Genomic DNA, 21,590 nt, shown 5'->3' on the forward strand with positions numbered 1-21,590 from the left:
ATACATATTTAAAAAAAAAAGGATAATCTCAAAGCGTTGGGAACAATAAAAGCTAACAACAATGAAAATTGTTCGACAAAAAATTAACAATGCGTCTGAGTCTGGAAGCGTTTTTCTTTTTCTTTTTCATTTGAGTTTACCTTTATTATAATTGAACAAAACATTTATCACTTTAATAGGTCCACAAGGAACAATTTTTAAAGTCGTAGCCTTTAAAGGAGAGACCATCTTAGGCATGGTATTGAAACCGAACAAAAACAAAAATAATGCCAAACGACAATGTATCGAATATAATAAATCTTTTTAAGTTAAAATGTTTTGTAATAAAAAAGGAGCACTTCTGTTTTGAAATTTCGTAAGTGTCGCTTTGGAATAAAAATAAAACAAACTTCAGAATCTACGCTTAGGAAAATTTTAAGGCAATTAAGGTAATTTTAATCGTATGAAAATAAGCAATTTAAAATTTTATGAGGGGAATAAAGTGGACAAACATAAAGGCAGATAGAAACGCAAATATTGATAAAGAGGATGGGATGTGGATAATGTCCCTACTTGTAGCTTCCATTTGAAAGGAAGACATAACGATGCGTTGTCTTACATAATATAAAAATCAATTTGCCAATTAAGGAAATGGCCATAGCAGGTGTTAAGCATTAAACACAAAAAGAACACAAATGAGGCTGGGGTGCGATCTACTCTGATAACTTGGTGTTGATTTTTCTAAGACCTTAACAAAATAGATATTTAACAATATTTTACATAAGATACAAAATTTGAAGCCAATATCTTTCTTTGTTCTCCTTATACTTGAGTCGAAAACGATTTCTTATCAATTTTGTGTTGTTTTTGTAGGTCTTCGTGTTTTGTAAAAACAGCATTAAACATTACGATGGTAGAGAAGTCGAAAAAAGTTAGTCAAAAATTTGAACAAACTAATAGATGTTTTTTTCTATTTTGGTTTCTTTCAATATAATAAAATATTTGTGTACTGCCCCAGAAGGGTGCCCCCCCCCCAAAAAAACCGTTATTTTGTTTTTAAGTTATCACAAATATTTTTCAACCGATTTCAAGAATTCTTTTTCTGCACAAGCTTTTTTAATGTCTCAATAATATTTAATGATCACAACTGACATTGTTTTTTTGTATTTTATTTAAAAAACAAAAAAGAAAAATTTGTTTCGAAATTCGATATCTCGAAAACGGGTCTTCAATTTGCACGAAGTTCAAATGAAAAACGTTTATTAATAAGTTAGTTAGTTAGCTGAACACTAAAACCATTTTTCAATTCAAATTGGAAAAATTGTTTATGTATGTAAAAAGTAAATCTTAAAAAAAACTCTCTGATGATTTTTGAATATAATTTTTGAGCATTTAAATTTTTGAAGAAAACATTTTTTTCAGGAACAATTTTAAAACCTAAATTACAGGAAATATTTTTAATCAGGTTTTTTAGATACATGAGTAAGTTAGTGCAACTTACCTTACAACTACCTGATGTGTCGAATTGAAACATTTGCCATTTCCCGACGTTTTAAGGTTCCTAGAATTTTAATAAAATATTTTTAGTGCGTGTGTACGTACGTAACGGTATTTAAAAATCAAAAAATAATTGTCACCTCGGATATTTTACGACCAAAAAATGATTTTTGACATCTAGTAAAATTAAGAGAAAAATCGGATTGAAAGTTTATTTATAAACAAAAATTTAAAATAAAACATTACATTACAAAAAAAAAAACTGGTACCGGTGACGAGATCTCTCGATAAATTTATCCAGAAAAAGAGGTTTTTAGATTCCTACCAGGAGTCTTGGTAAAACCTTCAAAAAAATCCTAGTACATTTTACTAGGAGAATTGTTGGTAGAATATACCAGGAATATTTTCCTATTAAAATTTTAGTTTTATTTACCTGAAAAAAGATAATTTTTAAACTCCCATTATTTCTGGTAATAAGTACCAGATTCCAGATAATCTTCATTTTACAAGGAAAAAATTACTTTCTAACAGGACGCTGTTATCAGAACATTTTCTGTCAAAAATTTTACCAGGAAACGAGATTTATGGTAAATAAAACCAGATTTCTTTTTACCAAGAAATCTGGAGTTATTTGCCACAAAATCTGGACTATTGTTTATATTTTTTTTTCAATTAGAGACAATGACTTCAATCTAATTTCATCTTATACAGGGTTATACATTTTATGGTTTCAGAAGTATAAAGTTTGAACGTTGGCTTAAACGCGCGAATAAATCCAATCATTGATTCTTTTGAGGTAATTTCGACTTTTTGAGACATAGTAACGGCCTATTCACTAATAAAGCTTCGGTTCCTATCGATCACCGAAATCAAGCATCAGCGAGTGTGGTCAGTAGACAGATGGAGGACCGCCCGAAACCTACCGCTTGCTGTTGTCATGTGTTCTTTCTGTCTGTTCTTCTGTCTGGTATTAATGTCTTGTGTTGTTATACCTTATGAAGTCTAGTCGCTCAAGGTGCTGTGTTCTCTACTCTGTACATTTATGTGCTGGTTAGGTTAGGTAAGGTTAAAGTGGCTGTTGGTTGGGAAGTCCAACACACTAAGACCAAAGTATGGTCCGTTGTGATAACACATGGATCAGTTGATCAGTTTAACTCGTTGAACCAATTGGAGCTCCGTATGAAGCGTAGGAGACAAATAATGTCAGAATTTTTTAGATCGCTGGTATCGTTGAAGTAGTAGTCTCCAAGGTGGATTCTACGTCTTTGTGATAAGGCAGGACATGTGCACAGAAGATGAGAGATTGTCTCCTCCTCCTCCTTGTCCATGCAACTCCTACAAAAATCATTTGCAGCGCCCAATGAGAACACCTACAACATCTGGCGCTAAGATTAGGCCAAATTAGTTTAGTCGCTAAACAGGTGGTGGTTTTATTTCACCTGAAGTTTGTTTTCTCTATGGTATCTTGTTTTAGCATGAGTTTAAATGTAGATAAAGGGATACCTATGCTAGCATTGTGAGCTAGCAGAGGTACAGTTGTTCCGCTTTTTGCAAGTTCGTCAGCTCTGTAATTTCCTGGAATGTCTCTATGGCCCGGTACCCATAAAAGGTGAATGTTGAACTGTGTAGCCATCTCCTTAATAGATGATCGACAATTTAGGACTGTTAGTGAGTTAGTGGAGACAGAGTCTAGGGACTTTAACGCAGCTTGGCTATCCGAGAAGATGCGTGTATCATTAGTTGATATAACGTTTTCTCTAAGCCAGGATAGGACTTCTTTTATAGCCAGGATTTCAGCTTGGAACACGCTACAATGATCGGGTAGACGAAAGGAGAGACTTATTTATTCTTGTTTATTCTCTCTTGAATATTAGGTTTCCAACTATTATATTTACGGAAAGAAATAAAACACGCTTTATCTTTTCTTATTGCACTCTTTATTACGACTGACTTAACACTACGTCTTAACCTAAATTTTAAGATAAATTCACCACACAGGATATGCGCTAAATGATTAAACGAAAGATTACAATCAGGGATGTCTATTATTTATGAACACAACACCAACTTAATTTCTTATCCAAAATGAGACCCAAGTATTTTGCTTGTTCAGAGAATTTAAGTGGTACACCGTTTATGAGGGGAGGGTCAATGACTGGGACTTTGCATTTCCTTGTGAAGAGGACAAGGTCGGTTTTTTGTGGATTAAAGCCTAGTACACACCGATTTGCCCATCTGATGAGCTTATTTAAAGCTTTTTGTAAGAGTTCGTTTAGTATATTGGGATGTTTACCCGTTACTGCAATAGCAACATCGTCCGCATAAGCAAACACTCTGTATCCCTATCTTTCTAGAGTAATTAGTAACTCATTTATTACTAAGTTCAAGAGGAGAGGGGATAGGACACCACTTTGTGGCGTACCTCTGCTGACACCCCTTTGTGCAGTAAAATCGCCCAGTTTTGAATTGATAATCCTACTTACCAGCATCAGTTCGCTGATCGACTTATCTACTTTCAGAGATGTCAATACACGTGCAATTGCAGATGTGTGGATATTGTTAAATGCACCTTCTATATCTAAGAAGTGCTAAGGTGTAACTAAGGTGTAACCTAAGGTGTACTCTTTATAATGGAGGGAATATTCCATTGTACGTTCTATACTGTGTAGAGCCGTTTCAACTGATTTTCCTTTGTTGTAGGCGTGTTGAGCCTTTGAAACGAGGGACTTATCAATACTTGACCTTAAGTGGATATCGATCAAACGTTCAAAAGTTTTGAGAAGGAATGATGATAAGCTGATAGGTCTTAGGTCTTTAAGGTTAACGTGGCTGGATTTTCCAGCTTTTGGAATAAAAACGACTTTAATTTGCCTCTAAGACATCGGGATGTATGCCAATTTAAGGCATCCCTTGAGGATGTTATATAGGATGGGTAATAGAAAACTTGCATTTTCTTGCAGTTCAGCTGGAATTATACCATCCAGACCTCCAGATTTATATGGCTTAAAGCTGTTAATAGCCCATTTGAGTTTTTCCCTAGTGACTAGACCTTGTGGGGGATATAATGTATTGTCACAGCTATTGGGTACAATGGTATTAATAATATAAGAGCTACCAGGAAAGTGAACGTCTAGTAGCAAGTTTAGCTCTAGAGGCCAGAGGAGTTTTTCAAGCAGCTTGGCATGATTGGATTTTTGGAGAGGGTTTTGTGCAACCTGGATGCTTCAGAGCAATCTTCCACGTTGCTACAGAAGTTTCTCCAGGAAGATCGTTTGGTTTTCCTCAGTTCTTTTTGTATATATCTTCAGTGATTCTTTATATGAATCCCAGTCAGACATGTATTTATGTGCTGAGTAGTGTGTAATGTAATTTAATGTAATGTTTTTGAGAAATATCGGGCAGTTTTGGCTGATAATTTGTGCAATGTTGATTTTTAAGTGCTCAAGAGCTAAAGGGTTATCTGCATAAACAAGGTATTTGGCCAGTTAATATCATCACGACGAGATATTTCGCGGTCAGGAAAAGTATATTGCAATAAATCAAAATTCGATCAAGTTTTATGGCATGTGGCACCGTCTAATTAAAACCACATAGCAGGAAAAAAAGTCTTTTCTCATATGACCACAACGATCCGAATTGACAGTCGTTTCATCGTTTTCGATAGTGTAAGGTCCAATCACACCTCCGGACAAAAGAACGCACTGAATAGTGACTTTTTGTGAATGTAATGGCCTCTAATCTATTACTCAAGGATTCCCAGAGCAAATACGATAATTGTATTTTTTAACATACCCATTGCGTAAGAAATGTGCTTCGTCGCTGAAAAAGGTGTCCGCACATATTCGACGTAGTTGGCTTCATTTGTTGTGTGAGCTGGAGTGCATATGCTAAATATTGTTGGTAATTTTTGGTTAATCTTTTAAAAAAAAATCAACTGAAAATTAAATGAAAAGAGGCTGGGATGCGACCCATACTGATAACTTTCCATCTTGTCTATCAATTTGCTTAAAAGTTTGTAGGTTTTCGTACTGGGTTAAAAAAGTTGTCAGTTGAATTATTCTTAAAAAAATTAAAATTACCAACAATATTTTTCACATACAGAAAAATTTTTAGTTTGAAAATCTAGTTTTGTTCAATAGATTTTTAGTCAAAAACAAATTTTTAAAAATTTTAGTAGCATTTTTTAAATTTTTACAAATTGGTTGAATGTAATTAATTTTAGAGATATCAAAAACCGAACATCAATTTTTACAAAATTTGCATACTTTTTTTGCAGATTTTATTTTTCTATGAAAACACGGACTCTTGGATTTTTATAAAAAAAACTACTAAATATCGAAAACAATATGTTCTGAGAAATAAAATACGTTTCAAGCAAATATTTTTAATTTTTGGGAAGATATTTGAGTCGAAAGTAAATTTTTTCTATCGATTCGATTTTTCTCAAAATTTGTAAGAATATTGAAAACAATATTTATTAAAAGCCAATATCTCAAAGTCAGTGATGAAAACATATTTGACTTGAAAATCAATTTTCACTAACTTTTATAAATATTTTTTAAGTTTTTTGTTAACGAAAATCTGTCAATTTGATTTTTCTCAACATTTTATCAGATATTAAAAACGTTATTTTTCGTTGCACATAATTGTTTTGGAGATGAAATTATTTTTTTATTTTCGAGGTGACAAATTGTTTCTTTCAGGTTTTTCGATATATAAAAAAAAACATTTGGATTTTTTCCAAAAATACATAATATAAAATTTAATTCAAGTCTCTACTGCTCTTGGTTCGTGGGATATTTAGGGTTAACCAACATTTTGACCTTTTTTTACTTGCGACATTTAGGAACTACATAATGGCAAGTTTTGTATTCGTGCAAAATTTCGAACTCTAGATTTTAATCAAACATGATATAACTATGGTAGAGAAGTAGAAAAAAGCCCGCGATTCCGTCCGGCTTGTTTTGTCTGTCCACTCTCCTATACAGCCTAAGCCATTGGGTCGATTGAGTTCAAACTTGGAAGTTAAAGTTTTGAGCAGATTCGGGTTAGGCGTTTTTTTCATTTTTTTTTAAAGATCAAAACTAACAGTGGCCCCCATACAATTTTTTCGTTCAAAAAACGAAAATTCGAATATTCTCAAAACCGATAGATTTTTTGTTAAATTTTTCTCTAAAATTATATTTTTTAACTTAGTTACTTTTAATAAAAAAAAACATATTTTTGTATTGCTCAGGAAAGATACTGCTGGTAGAACCGTTATTTTTTTTTTTAAATTTTCTCAGCAACTATGAACTGATTTCAATAATTTTTTTTAATAAGCTTTTATATTGCCTTAACAATATTTTATTATCAAAAGTGAATTTTTTTTATTGTTTCGATTTTTAAAAAAATATCTTTATCTCAAAAATGGGTCAACATTTGTTTACGAAATTCAAATATAGAGCGTATATTAACAAGCACTAGCTAACTGCATACCAACAATATTTTTATAACAAAATTGAAAAAATTTATAAAGAAAAAAGTAATTTAAAAAAAACCACTCTAACGATTTTCAAAAAAAAAATTGAAAAATCAAGGGTTTTTTTGATTTACAAAATGGCATTTAAATTTTTGAAGACAAACTTATTTTCAAGTAAAATTTTAAATCTTAAAATAGTTTATTTTTTAAATTATATTAACTGTATTAAATTTAACCCCCTCCAATCTCCCATCATCAAATCCTTTGCAAGAGCGCATTATTTTGACAAATTTTTAATAACATTCATATCTTTTATCGAAATTTATGCATTTCGTACAAGTTTATGTATTTTTATGACTATAACTATTGTAAGTACCCACGATACCTGTGTAGAGCCACTGCATCTGATTAATGAATATGATATACATATTTAATCAACAATCTATTTTAAATTGTCTATCAAGAAGTATTTTCTTGATACCTTTGTATACATATATGATTTTAAAATATTATTCTTTAAAAAGAAGAATATGATTTAATTGCTTCGCCTATATAAAAGAATAAATACTTAAAATAAAACAAGTTAAAGGAAAGGTCCAAAAAGAGTATTTGTATTTTCTAATAGAATCACTTTGCTCAACGTAAACACATTAAATCTATACAGTTTATAACTAAAATCCAAAAGGCACAAGAGCATGACTGTAAACATCACACGAATAGCAATTTTTTGTACCTGTTCGTATGCTTGCTATTTTTAAACTTTAACGAAAAAATAAACTGAACGTAATAACTCCATGTTTGCGCTGAAGACTTGTAGGAAAGAGGGAATGTGATCTAGAGACATGAATTTTATGTAATTTTTGAAGTGCTGTAGAAAAAAGCAAGCTACAATTTTACCATCAATTTTTTTATACATTATTTATTCACATTAGAAGCATACAAAAAAAATAAAAAAGTAAAAAAAAAATAAAAATTCCGTTAGTTATCAGCTGATAGAGTAGTGCGTCTCAAAAATTTGGTGCGTGACCATACCCACGATTTTAACTCTCCTAGAAATCTGAAATCAAAAACTAAAAAAGATTATTAATCTACAATAATGTCGCAATGTCTGGAACTACGGAAAAGTTACAAACATTTTTTTTTACAAAATGGCGGCTGTCTAAAGAAAAATACAAAAAATTTACCATTTTTTTGAACATTCTTCGATTTGTTAAAAATAGTAAAAATAAAAATTTGGGGATGGCCGTAGTTCCGGACGTAGACAAGTCCCTAAAGAAGACTTTCTTAAAATTTCAAGTAAATCGGTTCGGCAGAACCTGAGAAATCGTGGGTATAAGATTCAAAAAGACAGTTCTGAGAAAAACGCGTTTAAAGTACCCCATTATGTCTTTTGTTCTATTAGTTGCAGCCCAACCGATTCGGATGGCTGCTCAGCAAAATACTTATTTCTCCGAAAATAATTTGAATTTGGGAAAATCCTCTAGTAGACATATTCTTAAATAGTTAAACTATGAAAATATGAAAAGAAAAAAAAATCGATTTTTTTTAATTTCTAGACCAGAATACCCCCTTAACCTATCAATAAAATTCCTTCATTATTATCATAAACATGTCTTGATCAATCTATCTGCATAAGGCTGAGCACTTCAATGAACTATTCTTTATCAGTTTTAGACACCTACCTAACTACACAACCAATAGGTGATCCCTTTACAGTTTAAACATACATGTTCTGCCTCTACCTTTTCTTCAGATAATGCATTTTCCATCCTAGTTTTTCTAATATTAAACTAAAATAAAGCAATACAAAGGAAAAAGCTTTGAACGAATTAGTTGAATACACAAACAATTTTTATCGTTAAGTATGCTTACGAGTATTTTTCATTTCCGGGATGAGTTTTGTCTTGGGATAAAATTTGCAAAATCTCATCGATTCTTTATTTGAAACGTTAGATTGGTCCATGCCATTTACTTTTTGAAGATAATTTCATTTAAATGTTGGCCGCGGCTGCGTCTTAGGTGGTCCATTCGGAAAGTCCAATTTTGGGTAACTTTTTCGAGCATTTCGGCCGGAATAGCCCGAATTTCTTCGGAAATGTTGTCTTCCAAAGCTGGAATAGTTGCTGGCTTATTTGTGTAGACTTTAGACTTGACGTAGCCCCACAAAAAATAGTCTAAAGGCGTCAAATCGCATGATCTTGGTGGCCAACTTACCTGTCCATTCCTTGAGATGAATTGTTCTCCGAAGTTTTCACTCAAAATGGCCATAGAATCGCGAGCTGTGTGGCATGTAGCGCCATCTTGTTGAAACCACATGTCAACCAAGTTCAGTTCTTCCATTTTTGGCAACAAAAAGTTTGTTAGCATTGAACGATAGCGATCGCCATTCACCGTAACGTTGCGTCCAACAGCATCTTTGAAAAAATACGGTCCAATGATTATACCAGCGTACAAACCACACCAAACAGTGCATTTTTCGGGATGCATGGGCAGTTCTTGAACGGCTTCTGGTTGCTCTTCACTCTAAATGCGGCAATTTTGCTTATTTACGTAGCCATTCAACCAGAAATGAGCCTTATCGCTGAACAAAATTTGTCGATAAAAAAGCGGATTTTCTGCCAACTTTTCTAGGGCCCATTAACTGAAAATTCGACGTTGTGGCAGATCGTTCGGCTTCAGTTCTTGCACGACCTGTATTTTATACGGTTTAACACCAAGATCTTTGCGTAAAATTTTCCATGTGGTCGAATAACACAAACCCAATTGCTGCGAACGGCAACGAATCGACATTTCACGGTCTTCAGCAACACTCTCAGAAACAGACGCAATATTCTCTTCTGTACGCACTGTACGCATTCGTGTGGTTGGTTTTATGTCCAATAAAGTAAACTGAGTGCGAAACTTGGTCACAATCGCATTAATTGTTTGCTCACTTGGTCGATTATGTAGACCATAAATCGGACGTAAAGCGCGAAACACATTTCGAACCGAACACTGATTTTGGTAATAAAATTAAATGATTTGCAAGCGTTGCTCGTTAGTAAGTCTATTCATGATGAAATGTCAAAGCATACTGAGCATCTTTCTCTTTGACACCATGTCTGAAATCCCGCGTGATCTGTCAAATACTAATGCATGACAATCCTAACCTCAAAATCACCCTTTACAAACGAAACTAGCTTACCGACAAAAATGGTGTGTGTTCAATAAGTTCATTCTAATACACAAACCATTTACCCTAAAATAATATTTTCCGAGTGTTTCATATTTTTAATATAATAAAAAATTAAGTTTTATTTAACAATTTATAAATTAGTATTCAATTAAATACAATTATCATAGTATACGGAAAATTCTCTCTGTTTTGACACCTTATTTGTTAAATTTAGTTCCGTATGAGAGCCAAAAAAGTTAGACATGCTATGTTTTACAAGTAGGTATGTTTTAAATCTCTTATAGGTCCTTTTTAAAAAAGATTTTTTGTATAAAGGAGCAAGTTCGTGCGATAAAGTCGTGCATTTTATTTAAACTGCTATTTTATGCAATTTTCTTGAGAGCCCTTTCATCATTTTTCTGCATTATTATCTATGTAAGACAATTTATTTGAAGTCGGTATCTCTACTGATTCTTGGACGTACGAACGTACGTACACACGCTTGCGCAGACATCTTTCTAAAAAAATATATATATCGACTCTAGGGACCTTGAAACGTCGAGAAATGAAACAATTTTCCATTTGACAAATCGGACCCATTGCAATAACTTCCAATGGAAAGTAAAAAGTGAATATTTTGGTTAACCCAAAATTACTTAAGATCCAATAACGCAAGCGGCTTGAATTAATTTGTTTATTATTAAATGTGACGTGATATAAAACTGCTATAATTTTGAAAAATAAATTTAATAAATCAAAAAATCTGAATAGTACAATGGTCAGCACGAATATTTTACTACCAAACAATTATTTTATCTCTGCAAAAATTGTGTTCAACAATGAATAACGGAATCAAATGGATAAAAATTGATTTTCGACTCAAATATATTTTCTAAAGTTAAAGACATGACTTCAAACTGATTTCATGTTAAACAGGCTTATTAATTTTGCGCTTTTTATTGACATTTCTTTTTATATAAAGTTTGGACGTTGACATTACGATTACCGTGCGAATTGTTGCATGCTCCGATTCATTTGAGGTAATTTTCGACCACTTTTTGATACATATTAGGCGGCATCCCAGCCATAACTTGAAGAGCGTTGGTTTTTAAGTGCATAAGAGTTCAAGCTTTATCTGCATAAACACGATCTTTAGCGAAGCTCCACAAAAAAAAGGCCAGCGGTGTCAAATCGCATGATCTTAGTGGCCAGTTGATATCGCCACGACGAGAAATTACGCAGTCAGAAAAGGTCTCTTGAAATAAACTCGAGTTGTGTGGCACGGTGTTTTTGAAAGTACATGTTTTTCAAGTGTAAAAAAAAGTCCGTTATCTATGACCATAACGCTCCGTTCCATCGTCGTTCTTGAAGAAGTTTTAGGCTGTAATTGCCTCTCTTCAATTACTTAATACGACAGTTTTGTTTATGAACATACCCACCTGGCACCGAATGAGAAATGTGCTTCGTCGCTGAAGAAAATTTAGTTCGAAAAATCGCTGTCCACCGCCTGCTTTTTAAGCACACATTTGACGTATCTACCACGTTGTAAATGTAAGCTGGAATTTATATGGATGTAGGGATGTAGGTGTAGATCCAAATGAAAAATACGCCGTAATGCTATATTTTTAGTAGTACGAGCGAAAATGATAACCAATCCATTCTCTTCAATTTTCTTCAAAATTTTGCTTGCGTAGTTGGGCGATTATTTGCAGTTAGACCATAATATCCTCTTAAAGGATGATATGTGGCTTTTGCAGAATCACCATTTTTGTAGTACGTAGTTTGAAGCGATCCATTTTCGTTAATGACAAACTTTCAACTGAAAAAAAAATATTGGTTTAAAAACTTAACTTTACAGATATCGAATTCTAGCTCTATACTTTTAAAACCACAAAATGGATAACCTGTTAGAATACTTTATCTTCGATATTCAGTAAAATGATTATAAAAATCTAACAGTCAGTTAGAAAAATAGGTTTTGAAATCAAATTATTTCATGGAAAATATTGCTGGTAATTTGTATTTAATTTTTAGAAAAAATTAAGTGATAACTTAAAAAAACACGAAAATCTACAAAACCAACAAAAATCAGATAAGAAATCGTTTTCCTCACAAGTATTAGGAGAACAAAGAAAGTTACTGACTTAAAATTTTGTATCTCACTCAATTCATTGTTATGAATATTTTGTTAAAGTTCAACAGGACAAATTTAAATGATAATGATAAAAATAATGACAATAATTTTGTATGTGAAGTTGAAAAGTGAGAAATTATTTTTCGTTTTTATTTATTAATCATTAACGTAAAAACCGAATAAGCCCGAAGTCCTCATCATTGCTTATTCAATAATTTAGGGTTCTTTTCAAATAATATTAAATTAATTTGAGGAATGAACCTTTTGATCAAATATTTTTTTTTGCAAATGTAGGCTTTTTAACAGAGCCCACTATTGAAACATGACAATTTTACAACAGTTTAGGATTCATGTTTGTAAAATAGGGAAATTTATTTTAACAAATCTAAATTCTTTGAAAATTGGTTAAAACAAAAGTTTATACCATTTAACATTTTTTTATCGGAGACAAGTACATTGTATGCATATTCATAGGAATTTATCAGTGTGGTATAGATTCTATACTTCTTCTGAATCAAATGCTTACAAATTAGTACTCAAGTTTGTTCCACACATCAAGATTAAAATAAATTACTAAAATTACACGTTATCATTGAAATTTCATTGAGAATTCAAGATCACCATTGGAGTTTACGGAAATGCAAATTTAGGTATTATTTTAATGTCTTCATTTGAAACGTTATTTTTGCACTTCACCATTGAGTTGATTTTCATAAGTGTATAGTTTATTAACAATTTAATTGCAAATTCTTATTAAATCCTTCCCATTGCTGTATCATTATCTTGTCAGTTTTTATAATTTACCATATCAAATCCACTTTAACGCGTACAGCAATAAAAATCGTAATAAGTGTCTTAATGTACAATGTATGGAGTGGTTAAATTTATGCATCAGTTGGCTATGCAGCAGCAGCAGGTTTAAGTCTTACATGTTCTTCAAGTTGCAGTCGCCCACGAAATGTATAAAAGTTGATCTCATTTCTGTTATCAAATCAGAAATCTTTCAAAGCTATCCAAGTTCGAAGTCTCGTTCATCTTAACTTAAACAAAATATTCAACATGAAGGTAAGTTTTGTAATATCTGTTTTAAGCGAGAAACTAAAGATGTCTTTATTTTAACAGTTCGCCATGTGTGCCGTAGTCTTGTTGGCCCTAACAATGGGAGTTGCTCAATCATCCATAATACCTGGAATAAGTCTTAATTTACTTGGTGCAGGTGGTGCCGGACCTACGCTTCAACAAGGTCCAATTGTCATTGGATGGGGAGCAAGTGTACCAGTAGCAGTTCCATCTCCAGTTGCTGTGGATATTTCTTCTGCTGTTGGAGCACCAGGAGCAACATATGTGGCTAAGACTTTGGGTGCTGTTCATGCTGCTCCATTGCCTGGACATACTCAATCAGCTTCAGCAGTTAATGTTGACCCAGCACCAGGAACTGCTTAAAAACAAACTGTTAGTGAAATTCTGTGCTGTGAGGATGATTGATGGATAATGTTGACATTGGCATATGCTCTTATGATATTATATTTAAAGGAACTTTGTATCTATAGCTTATTGTTTATATTGAAGGCTTGATTTAAATAGAGACAAAAATTGCGTTTCAAAAGGATATTCTTTGCTTACATTTGCGAATGGCTAAAGAGGGTTGTGTGTTCACAAGTACATTGTTCATGTATTCAGTCTCTTTGAAAAAGTTTCAACGGTAGGACTGATATACGTTCTGACTGGTATATGTACAACAGATCATTTCTGCATACAGCTTTTTGGCCCTATCATTTTGCGACTCGAATCAACATAGTTTAGGTCTGTAAACTATTTCATGAGTCAAAGTTAAAACACTGTATATTTAGATAGGATTGATTGCTTAGGTCGTTAATACAATGGTAAAAGAGTAAAATATTTCATCAGGTTTGAACAGTTGCAGTTTTTTGTTTTAGAAAGAAGTTCACCAATTTTTTGCTAACCTTCTTTTTAGCAATGTTGAGAAAGTAGCTTTAGTTCTTGGTTATTCAAATTGCTGTCAAGATTTTAAAAAATATCTTGAATTTTTTGTACGAGCAGTATTGTCGTCCAAAATATTTTTCAAGGGTTTATATTTGCTTGAAATTTTAAACAGCGTCTTAAATTAATAACTGTTTTGAATTGACAGCTTGACCTTAATTTCAAAGCATGTTTTAACAACTGCATATTGCCTTGAATGTAATTTAATATTACAGTAAGACTTATTCCTATGTTTGACTTTTCATTTTAAATGATTGCAATTGGTACCATTTTTATTTCAAAAAGTTGTCTCAAATTCGAGGTCACATCTTTTTTCTTTACAGAAACGGAACTAAAAATGAGTAAGAATTGTTTTTGTATAGTCCAGATATTAAGGTTTTCACCTAAAAAAAAATCCAACAGTTTTTAAATTTGTCACACTTACTAAGGGATGTTTAGTAATGACCCAAAAAAGTCCCCAAGAATTCGACGTGAGCTTTAGCCGCAGTTAAAAGAAACATGGAGTTTTTTTTCAGTTTTTCACTTTTATCTCGAATTAAAAAATGTTGTTCCACAAAATTAAAGCTCATTAAATTTTACAAAGAAAGCTTGAATGAATTTTTTCATATCTTTTATAGTTTATAAAATAACTCTAGCGGCAGTGAAGAGAAACATACGGTTTTTTCAGTTTTTCGGGTTTATCTTGAAAACTAATTGCCGTATCAAAATATAACGATGTACAAAATTGAAGCGTATTAAATTTCCTTAAGAAATATGATATTAATTTGTTTGAACTTGTTTTAGTTTGTAAAATAACTCTATCGGCGTTTAAGGAAACCATGTGATGATTGTTTCAAACACGTTGATGATGATTAAGTACCTAAAACCCTAAAAACGTTTCTGGAAACTCTAATAATAAAAAATGGACATTGAAAATAGAAAATGGAAGTGCATCAATATAGGGCATAGCATTATATCAGATGTTTGTCCTACGCCATTCATGTCTCCAGTACTAAGCAGCCTTGCCTTTTTTATATATAGAAAGCTTGTTTTTAAAAGTTGGTAAACCTTATATCAAGCTTAAGGTTTTGTTCTTCATACTATGAAACTCAGTTATTGGAGATATTAGCTGTTTACCACACACAACCAGATTCGAGCGTTTCATTTAACCAATATGTATCTGATAATGCGGATGCAGCGCTGAATCTACTTCGATAGGAAAAGAAACCGACACACGAACGCAAAAGCTGAAAAATCTACCTTGTGCTAAATCAACTGGAGAACTTGAAATACTTCCTTTGGAAACATTTTAGAATACAGATTGCGGATTAAAAAATTTAGTTTTTGAGAAAGTGAATGCGTGTTCTGAAGAAATGTTATTCCATATTTCCATGCCACCGTACACTTCCCATACGCCAAATCATGTCACCTGTATTTGCAGGACATGATAAAACTGCCTTCTGTGATGACCCCAGATGAATTTAAAAACTATGTGCAAGAAGGTTACGCTATTATGAGAAGAACTGACCGACTTTAGACAGGGGTGTGGTCGGAGCAGACAATTGAACAAACTCTAATTCATGGAATGAAGAATATGGGTGGCTTGACACGAGGGCGTGGAATCACTGATAGTGCACTTAGCAAATGGGTTCTCGAGTTGACTGCTACTTATGAAATTTCTTCATCACTCGAAGAATTCACGGGCGTTTTTTTCTACTAGTGACCAACATTAAGATTTTGGGGACGCACGTTAATTTAGAGTTATTACAGACATTGCAAAACTGTCAAAACCGTTCCAATCGTTCAATAGCGATTGCCATCTTTGAAGATGATACAGTAACTTGATAGCCATATAGCGGGCAAACGAGTTTAAGAAGTAAGAAGGGACATACAAATTGAATACTAAAGTTTTTTTTTTGTGGATGGTTACAGACACGAAGAAATGCGTACCATATTTTTTTAGGAAATTTAATAAGCTTACTTTTCGTGTGAATAAAACACATGTTTTCCTTAAATGCCTATAAAGCAATTTTACAAACTAAAACAAGTACAAACAAATTAATATCATATTTCTTAAGGCAATTTCATAAGCTTTAATTTGTTAGAAGATTATTTTTTAATACGATTAATGGCTTTAAAGATAAACCCGAAAAAACATATGTTTCTTTTTACTGCCGCTATCTTTTAACCTATAAAAGATACAAAAAAATTCAATTGACTTTTTTTTATAAAATTTAATGAGCTTTAATTTTGTGGAACATAATTTTTTGATACAACAAATAGTTTTCGAGATAAACATGAACAACTGAAACAAACTCCATGTTTCTCTTAACTCCCGCTATAGCTAACGTCGGATTCTTTGGGACTTTTTTTTTGGGCCATCAGCAGACATCCCTTAGTAAGTGTGCCAGGTTTCAAAACTGTTGGAATTTTTTTTTTGAGGTGAAGGCAATTTTTTTCATTCATTGACTGGACTATAGCTAAATAGATGCAGAGATATTTGCAAGCTATTTGAAGTCCTTGGAATGACATCTTGGCTCATTATTAAAACACACAATTTGCAAAATATTACGGGCACCAATCGGAAGTGCTGAATTTGGTCACATCCATGCCTCTTTTTAAATTAAGTTTGAGTTAATTAAAGTTTTAAGGGAAAATATTGCACCTTCTCAATTAAAAAAGGGTCATCATAAGGTCAAGTTGATAACTGGATTTTATACCTCTATTCATATTCTGAAAATTATGTTAATTTATAGAAAACGTACCTTCCTATATCACAGGGAGTTAATATTTATCATATGAAATGTTTGATATACTTATATTATAATTGGTTATAGGTTAGATAAAGTGGATCCAACACTCTAGCATTTAGAAGAGATAATTAAAAAAGGGATTTGATTAGTGTTTTTAAAATTAGAAATTAAAGGAACCTTTTTTAACTATCCTCATATTTTTAATGAATTTTAGGTAGCTCTTAAGAGTCAAACACAATCTGTAACTTAACGTGAAAAAACATTTTCAAAAGTTTGCTTTTCTGATTCTAGTTTATGTAGGGCGCAATTGCGCGTGAAAGAAACAGGTTTTAACTTAACAACAATATGGTCAGATGAGTTGTTGCCATTTCTACTTATGACAATTTGTATTGAGTTGCGGGACTTTAGCACACCAACCGAAATGAAGATTTCAGCTTTGCTTACCTAGAAGAAAGTTTTGAGAATTGCAGTTTCTTTGTGCCTTAAGAAGAAATAGATAAGTCTAGCTTCTTTAAAATGATTACATACCTACTTTTCATCTATGGTCTTTTAAATAGTTTAATGTTATGTAATCTTAACCTAGCAATTGTTTCCGTTTTAACTTGTTATTTTTTTTTAATGTGTGTCATTTTAAAATGACATTTTTATTTGTTCTAGACTCTGTGTCCTAGAAAAAAAAATACCTGTCAATAAAAATTTTCGGTAAAAACAATAAAGAATTCCAGTCAAGATCATGCGATGAGTGCCTAAAAAAACTGTAAGGGTCTGTTTCACAGATAGTCAGCAATTAAAATTCACAATAGCGTTTCACAATTTCTGGATGAGTCTAACTAGAGTTAATGTTTTAAGTGACGTATTAGGTGGATAAAGTACCCAATAGAGGAAATAACTGACAGTTAAAAGAATTAGAAGCAACGGTATTTTTTCTTTTCCTTTTTAATTAAAATGGATATTCTTTACGACCCCTTCGATGATAAATTTAATGAATTCTTTTTCTGTGTTAGGGACTAGGGAGTCTTCACAAAATCATGTATTCCAAATTAGAACGAAATTTATGGAATTTTTGGACGAAGTTGACTTTCAAGCGCTTTTTTGTTGAAAAAATGAAGTAGTGAAATTTCTACTCCAAGGTAAGTTAAGAATTATTAAATAATTAAAAAAGGAAATCACATCCTCGCTCTATTATTATAAAAATATTGCAAGAAACAGGGTAACCGTCTGCTTTTAAGCTTGAGATACTATAAAACTGGTTGCTTTCTGACTGTAGAGGGTGTCTTCTCAGGAATGAGAAAAGCATCGATAAGCCATATTGTCGACATCGTTTAACAGGCGATTGCTAAATTAAGCCTGATTTTCACAAAATTCTTTGGCGAAGATCCACTTTAGACAAGGTTTTGTGCAGATGCGAAATGCCTAAGATTAAGAAAGATAGTTGCTATCGACCTACATAGTTGTCAGCTATGAACTTGTGATATTGGATATTGTTGCTAGATGGTGCTTGTCATGATCAAACAATATTTAACAACTCATACTTTAAACAAAAACTGCGAAGCAGAGAATGCGATAAGTATTTAATAATCGGATATATAGGCTGTGAAAATACGTTATACCTTAGTATAAACCCTATGTTAGTCGAGCACTTTTTCATACAAAAATTATGAAATGCTACTACTAGGTTGATTACAGTCATTTATACCTTCTGTAGAATACTGAAAGAATGTATCTTAAATGTGAATTAATCATTTTTGATTTAAAATAAAATATCTAGTTACGACCAACCAAAAGAAGTTTCATTCGTTGCATTTCTCATCCGAGCGGGAAACAAATTACTTACATAGGAAAAGGCAGGTAGCGCTTTTTGAGAGACTGGTTCCTCTGGTTCTAAAAATAATTCTGCAATAAAATCATAGCTTATTTATAAAATATCTTTAATTTCAAAATGAGTTTGAATTTTTATTAGTAAAAAGGATACAAACCTTGTAAATCCTCATATTTCGTTTTTAGCATTTATAAAGGATTGAAGTCGAGTTCCGAATACATTTCTCCTTCATTCCATGTAACTTGCTAATTTTTAACTTCCCATAGGAAGTTATTGTAATGGGTCTGATTTGTCAAATTGAAAATTTTGACATTTCTCGACGTTTCAAGGTCCCTAGAGTCAAAATAAAAGATTTTTAGAAGGATGTCTGTGCGTGCGTGTGTGCGTACGTTTGTACGTCCGTACGTTCGCGACGTTTTTTTCGTTATCCATAGCTCAAGAACCAGAAGAGATATCGACTTCAAATAATTTTGTTATACAGGTAATAAGCCAGAAAGATGCAGAAAGGGCTCTCAAGAAAATTGCGTTGGTGGTATTTTTACCATAGCAGTTTGAAAAAAAGGTGAAAATTTTGGTTAACCCTAAAAATCTAATGAACCAATAACGTTAAAAACATGAAATTTTTTTATAGATCAAAAAAACTGAAAAAAAAATTTGTCTTACGACTAAAATATGATTTCAAAATAATTTTGTGCAACGAAAAATGATGTTTTTAACATGTGATACATACGAACCAAAAACGCTAGAGACTTGAATTAAATTTTATATAATATATTGTAACGTGATACCAAACAGGAATTTTTTTGAAAAAATTTTTTTAAGGGTTCTTTTTATAAATCAATAAAACTGAAAAAAAAAAATTTGTCACCTCCAAAATTTTACGACTGAAATATGATTTCATCTTTAAAACAATTTTGTGCAACGAAAAATAATGTTTTTGACATCTGATAAAATTTTGAGAAAAATCAAATTGACAATTTTTGTACAAAAAATTAAAAACCAAAAAAAATTAACAAAAGTTCGTAAAAAATAATTTTTGACTCAAATATCTTTTAAAAACTTTGAGATAATTTGTTCTTACTAATTTATTCTTATATGAAATATTGTTTTCAACATAAGGACAAATTTTGAGAAAAATCGAATTGACAGTTTTTTTACAAAAAATAAAAACCTAAAAAGAAATGTTTAAAACTTGGTAAAAATTTACTTTCGGCTCAAATAGCTTTTTAAAAATGAAAAATATTGGCTTTAAACTTATTTTATTTCACAGAAAATATTGTTTTCAGTAATTTTTATATAAAAATCTAACAGTCCGTTTTTTCATACAAAATAAAATCTACAAAAGATAGTGCGCAAATTTGGTAAAAATACATATAGACAAAATTTTAAGCAAGACAAATCGACAGACGGGATGGGAAGTTATCAGTGTCGGTAGCATCCCAGCCTCTTTTCTTTATTTTCTATCTTATTTTTCCTCTCCTCGGCAATGCCGATCAGAATATCTATTTTATCCTACGAAAAATTTGAACTCCAACCTATTTTGTTGCCATTCTTATTATTTATTTTAATAAAAATTCGAAATTAACGTTTTTGCAGTTTTTTTCTTCATATTTTCCACCTATGAAAAGCTTTTCAGATGGAAATGTTTGAATAACTAACAAGGATGGATATGAATTCCTTTTAAAATTGGTCCTAAATTTGTATAAGTGTAGTTTAAGGAACCGCCAGCTCATAGAACTTTATCCACATTTTATTTCCAAAGTTTAGTTTAAATCTATTTCTTTCAATCCTTGTAATTCAAATTCTCTATCTGTCAAACTGAGAACACGCATTTTAACAAAGCTCTTGATAAAAATTATTTTAAACAATAAAATAAACGCAAAATATTAAAAAACATTTATTTACTAATTGTGATAAAAGTAATACTTTCATTGGTTTATAAACATAAATATAATTCTTTGAATATACTCGTAAAAAGAATTAGTTACAAACATTTGCAAATTCACGTGATTGTGATCATGGTGGCTAAATGCATATCTTGTAAGCAAAATGTGTCAAGAAATAATCCAGGAATTTTGTGCAATGGCTGTGATAAACATTTCCATGCCAAGTGTGGTAAAATAGATAAGGAGCTATTCCATAAACTAGCATCTGGTGAAATATCAGTATGGAAGTGCGAATCTTGTCGCATTCAATTAACAACTCATAACCTCAATAACACCAGCTTAAATATGGGGGAAACAGACTCCGAATCAGATATTGATTTTCATCAATCAATTAAAAAAATACACATGGAGCTTGAAAAAATCAAGGCCACTCAATTGGCGTTCACGAACTCAGTTTGTAAAGTGAGCAAACAACTCTCAGAGATCGAGAGCATGGCTACCGCAATTTTAGACAACAAGAAGAGAATCGATGATGTTGAAGCAGAAAATATCATCATCATAAATCTTTACTTTTAAAACTTTGTAAATAACTCTTAAATATTGGATTTAAATTCCAATTCTGTAACTGACAAAATTAAATTTTTGAATTCAAATCTGTAACCTATATTATACCAATCGCCATCTTTTTTGATACTTATAAATTCGCCTTAAAGTTTAACTGAAAATGTAACGTAATCTCTCTTTCGAAATTACATAAATTTTTGTATAAATACTTTCTAACGAAATAAAATTTTTTGGACTATTGTACAACCCTTAGGGGAAATCGCTGGTTTTTTTTTGCTTTAACCAATCTCGTCGTTTTGCTTCGCTAACTTTGATGGTCTTTGTTCGAAAGCCATTCAAAGTCCTCGTCGTTTTATAGCTACC

General features: G+C 31.9%; 1 protein-coding gene across 1 annotated transcript; it reads left to right on the forward strand.

Annotated features, from left to right (window-relative positions):
• Nucleotides 1-13,130: 13,130 nt before the first annotated feature.
• On the forward strand, nucleotides 13,131-13,834 carry LOC129940205 (adult cuticle protein 1-like). Its single transcript, XM_056048467.1, has 2 exons — nucleotides 13,131-13,290; nucleotides 13,348-13,834. Exons 1-2 carry the CDS (start codon nucleotides 13,285-13,287, stop codon nucleotides 13,666-13,668), a joined length of 327 nt encoding a protein of 108 aa, XP_055904442.1. The 5' UTR covers nucleotides 13,131-13,284; the 3' UTR covers nucleotides 13,669-13,834.
• Nucleotides 13,835-21,590: the final 7,756 nt, after the last annotated feature.

This window comes from Eupeodes corollae, chromosome 1 (assembly GCF_945859685.1).
Source record: "Eupeodes corollae chromosome 1, idEupCoro1.1, whole genome shotgun sequence".
Taxonomy (NCBI): Eukaryota; Metazoa; Arthropoda; class Insecta; order Diptera; family Syrphidae; genus Eupeodes; species Eupeodes corollae.